This window comes from Anoplopoma fimbria, chromosome 24 (assembly GCF_027596085.1).
Source record: "Anoplopoma fimbria isolate UVic2021 breed Golden Eagle Sablefish chromosome 24, Afim_UVic_2022, whole genome shotgun sequence".
NCBI classification, from domain to species: domain Eukaryota; kingdom Metazoa; phylum Chordata; class Actinopteri; order Perciformes; family Anoplopomatidae; genus Anoplopoma; species Anoplopoma fimbria.
In genome coordinates, this window is record NC_072472.1 from 19,791,696 (window position 1) to 19,808,581 (window position 16,886).

Below are 16,886 nucleotides of genomic sequence, written 5' to 3' on the forward strand. Positions count from 1 at the left end.
AACCCTCCTGAAAGTTTGGCCGGGTTAAGGCCTATGCTGCTCACTTGACTGACTATATGATACAGTATATATTGTAAAGAATTTCTGTTACTGTAAACTGTGAATACAGACGTTGCTATTTCTTATTCACAGAGACTATTTACTGAGTGGAGTGAACTAAGAGACTCTTGAACTTCTTGGTATAATACACCTATTGAAAACTGAATTGAGTTGTGTTGGATTTGGTTTCAGTTGAGGTATATTTCATTAATACTGGCTATTTGCTTTATTGTATTGCATGGTTTGACTAAGCTATTTTATTTCTATTTTATAAATATTATTTGTCAGACATGTCTCTGACTGGCATCCTTCTTCATTTAAAAGCCTATATTGTGACCTTCTTTAACATGATATCTACCTTATTAAAGATTTTGGCTTGTGCTAGTCAGTCAAAGATGGTTTGAAACAAGCAGCACCAGGTTGATTCGAGCAGCAGTATGACTATGACACTGGATTTGAAAGTTTTAGAAGTTACGTTGCAGGCTGGAAAATGACAAAACTTGACTTTAGTTTTGAATTTATTACATAATTAACTCTGAATATGATAAGTGTGACCTTTGTCACATCATGTGTCATTTACAACACATTCCGAGTGATTTAACAAAGACGGGTTTTCATTTTCATTTTTATTTTATCATGTGTCCGATGTGATATTTGATGTGCCTTCTCTTTTTTTAAATTCATTTTCTAAACTTTTGAGGTTAGTTGTAGTATTTACACAGTTTTTTTTAGATTTGCTTTTATAGTTGATCTCTATACTTTTAAGTCTTTTTGAAATAGGCTAAGTGAGTTTCAGAAAGATCAGTTTCTACCAGCACCAGTAAACAAGTCAACAGAATTTTCAAATACGACCAGAATTCAGAAGGTCAAATCATTTCCAAAAGCTATCTGTCGACCTGTTGACTGTAATACCTGTTTGACTTCTTTTTTGCAGGAGGAACCTGACCAAGTTGTCTCTGATCTTCAGCCACATGCTGGCTGAAATCAAAGCCATCTTTCCTGGAGGACACTTCCAGGGGGACACTTTTAGGATCACCAAAGCTGATGCCGCTGACTTCTGGAGGACATTTTTTGGAGAAAAGTAAGCTACACCTCATCTTGGCTTCTTCTTTTGCAGCTTTGAGTTGATGCTCGCTTTTTTGGTAGATCAATATTTGATTCTGTGAGGAGGTCAGAAACTTTGTGATGTCAGTGTTTGTGGTTGTTGCCGTTTTTTCATCTCCAGGATACTATAACTTTCTTGATGGTTCAAACATCTACATGCCGTTTTCCAATCTCATGACATGAGGGAGAGATACCCTGACGTTGGAGCACCTCCAAGACAGTGTGGCAGACTGTCACACTGAGCTCTGCTTACACAAACACACACACAGCTGAGTGCAGCCGCAGTGTTTCAGCAGTCTTTCTCACTAATATGCACAGCTGAGACAAGGACTTCTCTCGTGTGCGAACATGCGCCTATACAACCTTTCCCAATTATCAGTTTCAATCTACACTGTCTGTGGGTGAAAAAACAGTATTTGGAGTTTACCGCTTTATTTGACAGCTTCCTATTTTGCTTTCCCAAAGTGACAATGCAATTTGTATGCAGTTTGAGGGACTGGCAGGCAGATTGATTCATCATTTCCTGTGTGCCAGTTGTCAGTGACCAGATATTACACTTTATTTGGTCAAATAAGTTGCTATAAGATAAGATAAGATGCTATTTTGATCAGCTTCATCTTAGGGGTGGGCCTTATGGCTTAATATTTGATCAAGTACTATTCCTTTTATATCAGGGTAATGGTATGTATCATGAGACAGTAATTGTTCTGTAAATTCAAGTAAGAAATTGTTTACATTCAACAATTTATGTCTTTTTTTGAGTGTTTTTGTCTCCCTCTGTGTTCTCCACCTTGATGTGGGGAGCCTCGAGAGATAAAATCATAAAATTGGAACATTAATAACATACTGTGGGGGGTTCAGCTTTAGCAGATGGTGGGTAAAAAATAGCATCCGGGCGACAGAGAGGTCTGCAGCCTGTTGCAGCAGCTCTCTCCCAACTTTTCTCCTTGTACATTTTTTCTTCTATTTTTCTTCATTGTTGTCTTCTTCTTTTTTTTCCCGGTAATGTATGTTCCTGCTTCAGCATCTTAGTTGTAGCGTTTTTTTCCCCCTTTCTCTTCGTACAATTGTAACATTATATCATGTTGACCTACACCCGCGACGAGCTTCTGCACTACCGGTGCGGAGCCGGCGTTCCCTCCGCCCGCCTACCTGAGGCGATATTGAGACAACCTCGTCGCGGAAAAAGAGTTGGAGTGAAGGTCCAGGAGAGGATCGAGAGGGTCAGGAGAGTGAAACCTTTTCTTCCCACGGTCATTATGGGGAATGTGAGGTCCCTTGCTAACAAAGTGGATGAACTGTCAGCATTGGTGAGCAACCAGCGGGCTAACAGGGAGTGTAGTTTGTTCTGCTTCACGGAAACATGGCTGCATGGGAATATACCGGAGAGTCGTCCCAGCGGTCTTAAAATAAAATAATCCTTTATTAGTCCCGCAGCGGGGAAATTTACAGGATTACAGCAGCATAGAGTATAGTGCAAACAAGAGACATAGTAAGAAAACAAGATAAAATTAAATTAAATAAAAAACAAGTATTATAAATAAGCAATAAAAACAGTAAAAAATCCACAATATCTGAAATATTATATGTACAGACAGAACAACTATTATAGCTATAATTGCACAGTGTATTGTATTGCACATGTGTCATGTGGTCTGCTCGGAGCAGAGTTGGTTGTGCAACCTGACTCAGTTTCAGTTTATTTTGTATAGCCCAGAATCACAAATTACAAATTTGCCTCAGAGGGCTTTACAATCTGTACACATGCGACATCCTCTGTCCTTCCCTCACATCGGCACAGGAAAAACTCCCCTGCATTCCCCAGTGTGTGAAGGACTTGCGATACCTCTCCTTCACACACTGGGGGTGAAGCAGCCGGTGGCTGAAGGAGCTGTACAGAGCTGCCAGAGTGTCCTGCATGGGGTGGGAGGTGTTGTCCATCAGGGATGATAGCTTAGCCATCATCCTAAAGTCTCCCTCCACTTCCACCGTATCCAGTGGACACCCCAGCACACTGCTGGCCTTCCTGACAAGTTTGACTTCTTGTCAGCTGTCGAGATGCTGCTGCTCCAGCAGACCACTGCATAAAAAATGGCTGATGCCACCACAGAGTCGAAAAAGGTCCTCAGGAGTGCTCCCTGCACTCCAAAGGACCTCAGTCTCCTCAGCAGATACAGTCTTAATGATTGATGATACAGTCTTAATGATAACAGACCTATGGCCCTGACATTACACGTCATGAAGACCTTTGAGAGACTGGTTCTGCGGCATCTGAGGACCCAGCTTACAGCTTTCCTGGACCCACTACAGTTCGCCTACCTGCCACACATCGGGGTGGAGGACTCCATCATCTACCTGACACACAAGGCCCTCTCTCACCTGGAGAAGCAGGGAAGCACTGTGAGAGTCATGTGTTTTGACTTCTCCAGTGCTTTCAACACCATCCAGCCCTCCCTACTGAGAGAGAAGCTGCTGGAGATGAACCTGCACCCCGACTCCACTTCCTGGATCACAGACTACCTCACAGGCCGGCCACAGTACGTCAGAGTGGATGGCTGTGTCTCTGAATCTGTGATCAGCAACACCGGTGCACCCCAAGGAACTGTACTGGCACCGTTCCTCTTCACTCTCTACACCTTGGACTGCCCTTCAACTCTGGTTCCTGCCACCTCCAGAAGTTTTCCGATGACTCCTCCATTGTTGGATGTATCACCAGGGACAACGAGGAGGAGTACAGAGGACTGATTGAGAGCTTCATCACATGGTGCAGCAACAACTACCTGAAGCTCAACATCAGCAAGACCAAGGAGCTTGTGGTGGACTACCAGAGGAACAGAAGCCCCCCTGTCCTTGCTTTCATTCAGGGAGGGGAAGTGGAGAGGGTTGAGTCCTACAAGTACCTTGGGGTGCAGATCAACAATAAACTGGACTGGACACACAACACTGACGAGCACGCTGTTCTTCCTGAGGAGGCTGAGGTCGTTCAGTGTGTGCAATAAATTGCTCAAGGCATTCTACCAGTCTGTGGTAGCCAGCGCCCTCTTCTTTGCTGTGGTGTTTCTGGGTTGGTGGCATTAGGACTGGAGATGCCAACAAACTCAACAAGCTGGTGAGGAAAGCCAGCTCTGTGGTGGGTCTGGAGCTGGACAGTCTGGAGTCAGTGGGTGAGAGGAGGATGAAGGTCAAACTCAGAGCCATCCTGGACAATCCCTCTCACCCTCTCCATGAGGAACTGTGGCAGCTGGGCAGCTCATTCAGTCATCGGCTCATTCTACCAAAGAGCAGGACGGAGCGCTTCAGACGCTCATTTGTGCCCACTGCCATCAGACTGTATAACAACAGCGGAGACCACATAATATGTTTTATTTATTACCTTAATCTCTTCTCTGTCCTTGAGCTGCTGCAACACCCGAATTTCCCCCATGGGGATCAATAAAGCAATATCTTTCTAAAAGATGGTACACACCTCTGACCACAAAACAGGTTGTTTGTTTCAAGAACACTTTTTGGTAGTGCTACATTAAAAAATAATCTCTCAGGAGGTGCCTTTTTCTTTTTAATATAAAACCCTGGAGAAATGTATTTCTGTTATTTCCATTGTTTTATCTAGTCTCAGCCATAAGAGCTGTACGAGTAGCTGCTGTCTCTTTGCTTTTATGACTCAAATTGTTGCTCCCTTGCAGGACAATAGTGCCATGGAAAGTCTTCCGACAGTGCCTTCACGAAGTGCATCCCATCAGCTCGGGCTTGGAGGCCATGGCCCTCAAATCCACCATCGACCTTACCTGCAACGACTACATTTCTGTATTTGAGTTCGACATTTTCACACGCCTCTTCCAGGTTGGTCAAAATAAAATGGTTGAGTGTGTCATGAAAATAGGGAAAGCTATTTCATAGTGCAGTAATCTTTCCTGAGAATCCAGAGGACAAATAGAATACATGACAGAGGGTGTGATTGTGTAATTAACACAAAGAAGTCATAGAAAATTCAAGGAACACTGAGGAAGGGGTGAGAAAGAAGGGTCAGGGATTTTGTGCTTTATATTTTGATTCAAGTTTGTGCTCAAAGTAGGAAAAAGGTTTCCTCCAGACGTGCTCTTGCGCGATGTGCCATGATACTTTCCACCCATTTAGTGAGAATTGATGGCTTGGCAGATTTCCATTGGATCAGCACTTGCATATGTGCCAATATCAGACTCTCGGAGCTACTCCAAACACTGCTTTTCCTGGATGTGTGCGTATCTCCTTTCAAAGATGGCAGACAAAAATGGTACCGGAGTTGGACAGTACCACAGTGGTAAAGAGTGGCTTCGTCTATTGACAGCAGGAGCAGCTCTTATCTAGTTTTACTTTACTGCAAAATAGTCTATGTATTACCTTAAACTGAAATGAACCATTTCTAATTCATATGGATTCTGAATAGATTCCTGAAACTGCAGATTGATTCAGGAAATGGGAGATTGGACTGACTAATCTAGAAACAGTATCAGGCCCCTTTGCTGAGAGTCCCAGTCTGAAACTTCTCTATCCAACCATATGGTGGGGATGATGCAAGGAAGCATAAAGGTTTTTTAAATTTGCGCGATTGAGAGCTAAACAGATACCATATTTTCAGTCACAATGGGGTTTGTCAGGCTTTCTTGCTGAGATGTAATGGCACTGCTGAAGAAAGACTGCTCCATCTCTGCCAAAAAAGCTGTTACCTAACATATAATAAAAAGCTTGGATGGCCAGCCGCATACATAAGGCTTTATATACAACTGGTTTAAGGTGCAGTGCACATATTGCTTCACAAACTCGTAGTTGTTGAGCTGGTTGGATATCAGACACCTGCATTATCTCTTATTCAGGATTCAGATTCAGCAAAGTCAACAAATTATCCCATTACCATTTACTAAAGATTTGTGTCAAAAGGAGTGACTTAACAACACTTTATGCTGAAAAAAACGAATGTTTAATTTGCATTAATCTGTATAGTTTAAACTACATTGGGTGGTCTTTTTCAGCCATGGGGATCAATTCTGAGGAACTGGAATTTCCTGGCAGTGACACACCCCGGCTACATGGCCTTCCTGACCTATGACGAAGTCAAGGCCCGACTTCATAAGTACATCGACAAGCCTGGCAGGTATGGCAACTGTGTGTCTATTTTAAATACTTAATAAAAAAAAATAGTTTTCATAGTATTTCTCTATAACATTACATATTCAGGAGCAACAAACAAAATTAAAGTTAGAAAATATATATTCTTAGTCATTGTATGTATGTATATATATATATATATATTATATATATATATATATATATATATATATATATATATATATATATATAATTATATATACAGCAATTACCCAACCATAATAGTCAGCATGATAAAAAGAGAGAAAAAGTCAGCATGCTAGACATTAGCGTTGGCGATTTGCATTTGCGCTAGTGATGAGCATAAGCTAATTTAGAGGGTAATGGGTCATCATGAATTTTTTTTTTTTCAATTCAATTTATTTTATATAGCCCAAAATCACAAATTACAAATTTGCCTCACTGGGCTTTACAATCTGTACACATACGACATCCTCTGTCCCCGGACCCTCACATCGGCACAGGGAAAACTCCCTTAACAGGGAGAAAAAAGGAAGAAACCTATGGGAGAGCGACAGATGAGGGATCCTTCTCCAAAGATGGTCAGAAATGCAATAGATGTCATGTGTACAGAATGAACAACATAAAAGAGTTACAACACATTCAATGTATATAACTTAAATGATTCATATAATAAGAGTAGTAAGCAGAGTAACAAAGGAAAAAAATTAAGACTACTTATAATAACAGCAGCAATGACTATAGTAGAAATTAAATAATGATATAGGGAATAGTAATAGTAATGTGACTAATAATAATAATGGAAGTAGCAGTGGGTGTCAGCCGGGTCACGGTAGAAGGCACGAGCACGGTCCAGGTACCACAACGATTCATGGAAACCTGCGAGGCGAGAAAGCACAAACACTCCAGGGAAGAAGCAAAGCCAATAAGTGTAATGGTACAGGTAATAGTTATAGTAATGTGAACGTTTGTGTGTCGCTTTCTGTGTTCTGGAACTGTAGCATGGTGGAATAGACAAGCAAGCTAGCTAACTAACTAGCCCAAACATGACACAACAAAGCATATTGCTATCCCCTGAAAATCAGTCAATAACAGTGATTCACCACCTAGAGGCATTTATGACCGTCTCCGCAATGACGGTGGACTTCAGAGAGGGACTCCTAGACCGCCTCCCTATCTCTATACTGTACAACTCTGTGTCAGCTATGGAGACCTTCAGGTTTCAGGGATCCACAAATGGGACCTAGTGGATGTCCAACATTGACACAAACATCAAAACGGCCCAGCAGAGGATATACTTGTAAAACTGATCTGTCTTATGCAGATATTAGTGTGTTCATGTTTACCTGTGTTCTTTTTAATAAGAAACTGATGAGAAATTAATTTAAATTAATCTGGGGGTTGCGCTATAATAACCTTTTGCTGCCTCTTTGATATTCCAATAAGTTAGGTTTTGTTTACCCTTGACTTATCTGAACCGCTCCCACCTGTCAGCCGCATCCTCTCCGTTGTTATCTGTATGCAGAGACACAGCCAGGACTGAGAGGCAATGTGCCGCTTCAGGATCCAATTTTCATGAATATAACTATCAATCTCCTCAGCCTGCACATGTGCTAATAAATATTTACGACGTTGGTAGCCCTAGCAAATAGCCTTGGAAGTCAGGCTCAAAGGCAACAGATATATATAAATAGAGAATGTTTATGAATTTCCCAAATTTGCATTTGGGATTTTATGTGTCAGAAACAGGTCGTGCTTTGTTGTCACACCTCTTAGCCTCGGTCCGTTGTCAGTGAACAACCTTCCCAAAGCTACTTATTTCTGTTGTGTACATTCATAAAACATGTCTTAGTTTCAAAGCTTATGATTCAAAATGTATGATATGACACAGCAAGAATCAGTTTCTGTGACGGAAATCCGGCTGTCCAATAAGTGGAAACAAGTGTACAATGCCTATAAAAAGTATTCACCCCCCTTGGATGTTTTCCCCTTTTGTTGCTTTTATACATGAAATCATGGTTAATATAATTTGGCTTTTTTGACAAGAATTTGCAAAAAAAGCTTCTTTCATGTCAAAGTGAAAACAGATTTTTACAAACTAATGTAAATTAATTAAAATATATAGTGTAAAATAAGTGTTTGCATTAATATTCACCCCCTTTAAAGTGACTGACCTAATTCAACAGAGGTCCAGCTAGTTGATGCCAGCAGTGTCACAATTAGTGAAATGGAGATCACCTGAGTGCAGTTGATGTGTGTCAAGTGATTGTAGTATAAAAACACCTGTGTCTGGGAGGTCCAGTCTCTGGTTCATCAGTATTCCTGCTACAATTGCAACATGAAGACAAAGAACACTCCAAGCAACTCAGAGAAAAGATCATTGAAAAGTATAAGTCAGGAGATGGCTACAAAAAGATTTCCAACTCACTGGACATCCCACAGAGTTCAGTTAAATCCATCATTAAGAAATGGAAGGAGTATGGCACTTGTTTAAATCTGCCTAGAGCTGACCGTCCTCATAAACTAAGTGACCGGGCAAGAAGAAGACTGGTGAGGGAGGCCACCAAGACACCTACGACCACTCTGAAGGAGTTAAAAGCTTCAGTGGCTCAGATGGGAGAGACTGTACATACAACAACTGTTGCCCGGGTTCTTCACCAGTCGAAGCTGTATGGGAGAGTGGCAAAGAGAAAGCCACTGTTGAAAAAAGCTCATATGAACTCTCGCCTGGAATTAGCCCAAAGGCATGTGGGAGACTCCAAGGTCAATTGGAAGAAGGTTCTTTGGTCTGATGAGACAAAAATGTAGCTTTTTGGCCATCAGACTAGATGCTATGTTTGGCGAACACCAAACACTGCACATCACCACAAACATACCATCTCCACCGTGAAGTGTGGTGGCAGCATCAAGCTCTGGGGATGCTTCTCAGCACTAGGCCCTGGAAGGCTTGTAAAGGTAGAGGGGAACATTTATCCTAATGATTGTTCTTAATGTTTCTTCTATTGCACTGTTTTGCTGGCTTGTCTGTCGAAGCACTTTGTAAACCTTGTTTTTAAAAGGTGCTATATAAATAAAGTTGTTATTATTATTATTATTATTATGAATGCAGAAAAATATCGCCAAATCCTGGAGGATAATCTGACTCAGTATGCAAGAGAGCTACGACTTGGGAGAAGATTTATTTTCCAGCAAGACAACGACCCCAAGCATACAGCAAAAGCTACACAGAAATGGTTCAAAGACAACAAGGTGAATGTTCTGGAGTGGCCAAGTCAAAGCCCAGATCTCAATCCAATCGAGAATTTGTGGCTGGACTTGAAAAGAGCTGTTCACGCCCGATCCCCGAGCAACCTGACAGAGCTTGAGCTGTTTTGCAAGGAAGAATGGAGAAAAATTGCAGTGTCCAGATGTGCCAGCCTGATTGAGACATATCCACACATACTCAGTGCTGTAATTGCAGCCAAAGGTGCATCTTCTAAATACTGACCTGAAGGAGGTGAATATTTATGCAATCATTTACTTTACCTTGAATATTTTTAATTAATTGACATTATTTTGAAAAAATCTGTTTTTGCAAATTCTTGTCAAAAAAGCCAAATTATATTGACCATGATTTCATGTATAAAAGCAACAAAATGGTGAAACATCCAAGGGGGTGAATACTTTTTATAGGCATTGTAGAATATGAAAAAAGCAGTAGCAGTAGCCTACACACTGATCTCTGAAATGAATGGTAACAAAAAAAAAACTGTGTTTAGTGTGGTGTTCTTTTGCCCACTGTGGCAAGTTCCTGGTGAGAGGGAGAAAGTAGCTTGAGAAAATACAGTGCTAATTCATTGCGAGCAGCTCATATAGCCTTGAGCTGAGCAGTGCATGCTCTGTGATTAGCCAGTCACTTACAAATGTCGGTGTGTAAGTGAGCGTGGAAGGGGTTAGAATGCAGTAGTAGGGAGCTGATCACATAGTGAAAGATGCAAATACCATTTACAAACTTAAACTTCATCTGTACAATTCCAATGAAGACTGTTATCAGCAAAACGCTGGTTACAGTCTTCATTGGAATTGTACTATTATTAAGTGTAAACTCATATATCATATTAATGGAATACTTTATTGCCTTTTGTACAAGCCCTGTAAAGCAATAAGTCAAGTATTAAATGCATTATAATTAAACAAAGGTTTAATATCCTGGAAACAATTTGATCTGGCTGCAAATTATTTCCTCAAATGTTGATTTTTAAGACCTCCACTTTCTAAGGCATCTAAAAAACGAATTGACCATCTTCCTCAGGCATATTAATAGTGCTTCTGTAAGTGAACTATTTGCAGGTGCGTGCACCTTTACGCCGGCTTCACTACGGCTAGTGTAAACCTTAAAAAAAACAAAGAACTCAAAAGTCAACGTTGACAAATTTTTCCTGCCTTGGTTACGTTTACGAAGGTTACGTAATAAACATAGTGATTTTGTGTAAGAATCATACTTATTTCAACCCAAACCACAATCTTTTCCTTAACCTAAGCTAGTAGTTTGTTTCCTTAACAGTTCTCTAATGCAGCGGCTTCCGCAGGCGCACTGAACACTCATGATGCTGGACATTCGTAGGAGAATGTGTGAAAAATTACTTTTTGTAAGATATTATAAAAAGTCTTTGTATGAAGATTCATTGATGCCCACAACACACATCTTACTGATTGATGAAATATCTACTCAGGATATATTGATCATATCCCAGTTACAATAAATGGTAAATGGACTGTACTTGTAAAGCACTGTTCTAGTCCTACAACCCCTCAAAGTGCTTTGACACTACATGTCATCATTCACCCATTCATACACTGATGGCAGGGGCTACCATGCATTCACGCCTTTCGGGAGCAACTTTTGGTTAAGCGTCATGCCCAAGGACACATCTACATGGACTAGAGGAGCTGGGGATCGAGCTGCCGATCTTCTGATGGAAGAGTGGGGTTATGTGCTCACATCTCATTGGTTGAAGGGGGTTAGCTGTAATTATCTCATCTGCTCTACCCTTGTCTTGACAATTTGAAAAGGCTATAAGTGTTAGTTACAGATAGAGACCCATCATGACTGTTAATGAAATTATAACGGAAAGGGCCAAATAGGAAAATATCCTTCCTGAAATAAGACAAATTTGATAGACAGTTACCATTCAAAGAGTATTTGAAAAATGAGTTGTTTTTTTTCTTTATGTTTGCACCCCATAATGATAGCACCTCAAGTCCTAAGAATTGATCAAGATCTTCATTTGCCCTAAACAAGACCTGATCCACATTTTTAAACTATCAACATCCCACACACACACACACACACACACACACACACACACACACACACACACACACACACACACACACACACACACACACACACACACAGGTACAGTAAGACTGCAGTGTGTGTTGGGGCCAAGTATTCTCAGATCAAATACAGAGGCTTGGTTAGTAGTAATCTTCAAACTTTGACACTCTAGATTCTTCTCTAGCGTAAGTTTTGAACGTGTCGGGGACGGCGTGTCAATTTAGGCCTATTGCATCCATAGTATCTTTTCAAAATATACCTCCGTCTTCATAGAAAGTTAGGTTTAGGAAGCAGAACTGCTTAGTAAGTATTAGGAAAGTTTGTGGTATACGCTGACTCATGTGACTAACAAGTCATATAGTAAGTCAGCGTTGACTTTTAGTTTTACAAGGGACACGATCAATATTCTCCTTGGTAAAAGTCCTGTGTTTGTTTGACCCACCCATTCTAAAGGGGCTGTTGCACACTCTATACTACATCAGTTGCTCTAAACTTCTAATAATGACGTAGATTGGTTTTACATTGGAGTAAGTTTAAAGCCTTAAAACCGTTTACAAATTGTGCAATGAAACGATTAGAGCGATTAGAGAGTGCAGCTCAACCATACTGTTGTGTTGTACTTGTTGTACTAAATATATTAAATCCCCTTAGACCTGATGTATATTTGCGTTCTCTCTCAGATCTTTGAAAAGAGTGCCCTTTGCAAAGTAAGGCTAGATATTTATAGAGCACCATTTATAACAGATAAACTCAATGTGCTTTACATTAACATGCATACAACAAACAATATAGATGAATTCCATGAATAAAATCAATAAAAATAAAAGTGTGACCACAGGAAACACAAGACCAGATTAAAATGTTATCTTAATCTCTTAATTTATCTAAATTATGATCATATGGTGAATGGATGGTAATGAACTTTTACTTGTATGGCACTTTTCTAGTCTTCCGATCACTCAAAGCACTGTAAAACTACATATAATTGTGCGATCAGTCTTAATATTATTTCAGAAACACAACTTTATCAAAAATGATTTACAACAGTCCACTCACAGCTATTTGAGGGTTCTTGATACAATACCACAGGAAACTTGACATTCAGATTGAGTTATATTGCTTTAAACATTAGTATTTGTTCCAGGTGTTTGGTTTTGCAGCTTGTTTGTGTGAACCATGCACTTCTGTCTTCTCTCTCTCTCTTAGTTACATCTTCAGACTGAGTTGTACGCGGCTGGGCCAGTGGGCCATCGGCTATGTGACCAATGACAGCAACATACTGCAGACCATCCCCCACAACAAACCGCTGTTCCAGGCCCTCATTGATGGCTACAGGGAGGGCTTGTACGTACACACACTCACACACTCTCACCGTCTCTAGCTCACTCTTTGTTTGTATATTGAGCAGTTGTGGTAAACTCTCCACTGTTTATGCGCTGTATCCAACTAAAAAAGGTCAACTGGGTCTCAATCAGTCACATCTGTTTTGCATGCTCTCCAAATGTCTCTCGCTAGACCAGAGTGTGGTGCCTCTTAGAAGCTCTTTTCTGAAGGCCACTACCTAGGTGAAACGAGTATATTTTATAGGTTGTCTCTGAGCCTCAAGTGGTTCTGCTAGGCCATCTGTTCATGTCATACCTGATAGTCTGACAGGCCCCCAGACAAATCAGACATGCTTCCCTCCATCTACTGTGTAGCATTTCGCTTCCTCAGCCGTCAGCTTCTGCAGAGGCTGTGTCTTCTTACAAGTCCACTGTAGCCGGAAAGCGGGGGGAGGAGGAGAGGAGGGGGGATCCTGTTTGAAGCACCTCTGTTTTTGATCAAGCAGGGAGACGGCAGAAACTCTAGGGGAAATTAAGTTCATATCAGTCGCTCTTTCTAATGTCAATCATTGTGTTTATAGCCATGCTTGTTAATCCTGAATAAATGTTCAACATTGACTGTAATTGAAAAAGGGTTTCTGCTTAGTTCTGTAAAAATCGCTGATTCTTTTTTTATTCCATGCAGAGAGAGATATTACTAACGCAGTTGTTTTTCTTTTTGTCCATATAAGACACAGATAGTGCTGGTATTACGTGTTAGTCAGAAGAGAAGATGAATTAATGTCTCTGTAAGGATTCAAAGTAAAACTATTACTATTGCTTGTTTTGCTTCTAATACTCCTCATTGTGAGTATTTATGTTTTTTTATATTCAAGATTCAAGGAGTATTTATTGTCATTATGCAACACAGGGTTGCACATTTATGATTTATTTACACATTTGCATGTGTAGAAGTTCTTAGATGTATTAGATACAGTGGGGCAAAAAAGTATTTAGTCAGCCACCAATTGTGCAAGTTCTCCCACTTAAAAAGATGAGAGAGGCCTGTAATTTTCATCATAGGTATACCTAAACTATGAGAGACAAAATGAGAAAAGAAATTCCTGAAAATCACATTGTCTGATTTTTAAAGAATATATTTGCAAATTATGGTGGAAAATAAGTATTTGGTCAATAACAAAAGTTCATCTCAATACTTTGTTATATACCCTTTGTTGGCAATGACAGAGGTCAAACGTTTTCTGTAAGTCTTCACAAGCTTTTCACACACTGTTGCTGGTATTTTGGCCCATTCCTCCATGCAGATCTCCTCTAGAGCAGTGATGTTTTGGGGCTGTCGCTGGGCAACACGGACTTTCAACTCCCTCCACAGATTTTCTATGGGGTTGAGATCTGGAGACTGGCTAGGCCACTCCAGGACCTTGAAATGCTTCTTACGAAGCCACTCCTTCGTTGCCCGGGCGGTGTGTTTGGGATCATTGTCATGCTGAAAGACCCAGCCACGTTTCATCTTCAATGCCCTTGCTGATGGAAGGAGGTTTTCACTCAAAATCTCACGATACATGGCCCCATTCATTCTTTCCTTTACACGGATCAGTCGTCCTGGTCCCCTTGCAGAAAAACAGCCCCAAAGCATGATGTTTCCACCCCCATGCTTCACAGTAGGTATGGTGTTCTTTGGATGCAACTCGGCATTCTTTCTCCTCCAAACACGACGAGTTGAGTTTTTACCAAAAAGTTCTATTTTGGTTTCATCTGACCATATGACATTCTCCCAATCCTCTTCTGGATCATCCAAATGCTCTCTAGCAAACTTCAGACGGGCCTGGACATGTACTGGCTTAAGCAGGGGGACACGTCTGGCACTGCAGGATTTGAGTCCCTGGCGGCGTAGTGTGTTACTGATGGTAGCCTTTGTTACTTTGGTCCCAGCTCTCTGCAGGTCATTCACTAGGTCCCCCTGTGTGGTTCTGGGATTTTTGTTCACCGTTCTTGTGATCATTTTGGCCCCACGGGGTGAGATCTTGCGTGGAGCCTGTGGTGGAAGTTTTCCAATACAATTTACTATACTAATACCCAATTTGTACTAGTACTATCTATGTCCCGAGATGAGTCCCAATGAGCGTTGAAATAATGATCCAATGACAAATGAAATGTCCTTGCGGTATTTTATTTCTTTGCATGAAAGAGCCAGAAGTTACAGTACACCGTACAGAGTCACCGGGAGCCTGCAAAGTACTGAACTCCCGAGTAAGGCTGCTCACCCCTCTATATATGGGAGCCGGGGTGGCCAGGCTCAGTTCTGAGTTAGCATCTCCTGACAATGAATGTGTGATGGAGGGGGGTATGAAGAACAAAAGGGGCGCATGAATATCAAAGAAGAAACAAAGGAGAGGAAAATGACCAAAAGGTGGGTATGAGTCTCAGGTGGGGAGGAAGGACCAAGGTGTGAGAGGGCCAAAAGGTGGGGGCATGAATGACAAAGAGGTGAAGGGACATAAGGAGAGACGAGGTTCTCGACCTTTAGAGTACACATCATAGTACATTTCATTCAAAACCTTTACACTATATACTTCCAATTTACACTAATATAATTTTCCATTACATTCCCCCCTTTTGATCATTATATTGATCAAACATAGTATATACATATTATTCATACACAGGCTTCTTCATCCGAGTCACTATCATCAGTATCACTTGAATAGCCGGGTGGAATCTGGTTGGTTGCGTTGTCTAATGTGAAGTTAACGTTAACCAAGGTTGTGGGCAGCTGAGGATATGGTCTACATAGAAGAAGGATAGGGATTACAATGATTACAGTAACAACCGTTAGGACACATACGGAACCCCTAAGGCCACAGCCTAGGCGACGGAATGGATACCATGGTTGTGGTCGTTCCATGATGGAGTGAGTTGATCCCGCGGTGGTGACACAAGAACTGCGCTTGTACGTCACGTTTGAGCTTGTTCCAACGAGGACGTTCGTCTTTTTACTAGATGCTTTATCCTTCTGTTGTAGTCGGTGTCTGTGGGGGTTCTCTTGGCAGAGGAACCAGCTTGCAGTGGCTGGCGTGGATCCACGTGGCTCTTTCAGCTACCTTGACAGCTGTGTAGGTAACCAGGAGCACCTGGAAGGGACCCTGCCAACGTTTTGCTTTCCAGTGTTTCCTCCTGAAATCTTTCACTACCACATAGTCACCCGGTTGGATGTTGTGCAGAGGTGTGCTGGCAGGTGATGGCAGAGCTGTAGCAACCTGTTTTCTTAAGGTGTAGAGACAACAGTGGAACGGCTGTCTGTACACACCAGCAGAAGAAGAATACATGACCTTGGGATCCAGAGTGGAAGTCCAGTCGGTTAATGATCTGCACCTTCTCACAAAGGGTCCCAGATTTCGCCATTTCTCGTCATCGCTTTTTGAGAGAGAGACATGAGGATAAGAGCCGTCAATCTTGAACAGGGACAACTGGTCAGTGGAGAGGGAGACAGAAATAGCACAACATGAGTCTGATACATAAAAGTCACATGTGTCAAGTTTGTCGTTCAAGTCTCTGAAGAAATGTTCCTCATAGTCTTTGTCAGGTCCATGTGAAACATGTGTAGTGCAGTGTAGATGTTCAGGGGACATGAAATCTGCTAGTGGACTAGCTAGGCTGTGAGCCAAGGAAGCCATTTCCTGAGCTACCGGAAATGGAATCCTCCATTGGTAAACATACAGAGGAATCTGTAAGCTGTATTTAACCATAGAAGGCTCAGCAGGAAGCGTTCTTGTTACTCTGAGTCCATCTGGGGTTGAGATGAGATTAATGCCCAGTGCACACATCAAATCTCTACCCATGAGATTAATGGGACAGCGTGGAGACAAAAGAAAAGCTTGTTTAGTTTTTACCTGTCCAACGTCATCAGAGTAATTACACTTAAAAGGAGTGGTAAAATGTTCCTTCACAGTGACCCCAGACGCACCTTGAGAATAGATGTATTTGTCACTTATTTTAGC

General features: G+C 41.4%; 1 protein-coding gene across 1 annotated transcript in view; it reads left to right on the forward strand.

Moving 5' to 3' along the window:
- cblb (Cbl proto-oncogene B, E3 ubiquitin protein ligase) overlaps window positions 1-16,886 on the forward strand; it is a 60,228-nt gene that overhangs the window by 20,562 nt on the left and 22,780 nt on the right. The window contains exons 4-7 of the mRNA XM_054625543.1: window positions 974-1,120; window positions 4,827-4,983; window positions 6,150-6,271; window positions 12,773-12,910. Coding sequence (XP_054481518.1) covers window positions 974-1,120; window positions 4,827-4,983; window positions 6,150-6,271; window positions 12,773-12,910 — 564 coding nt within the window. The remainder of the gene's footprint in view (window positions 1-973; window positions 1,121-4,826; window positions 4,984-6,149; window positions 6,272-12,772; window positions 12,911-16,886) is intronic.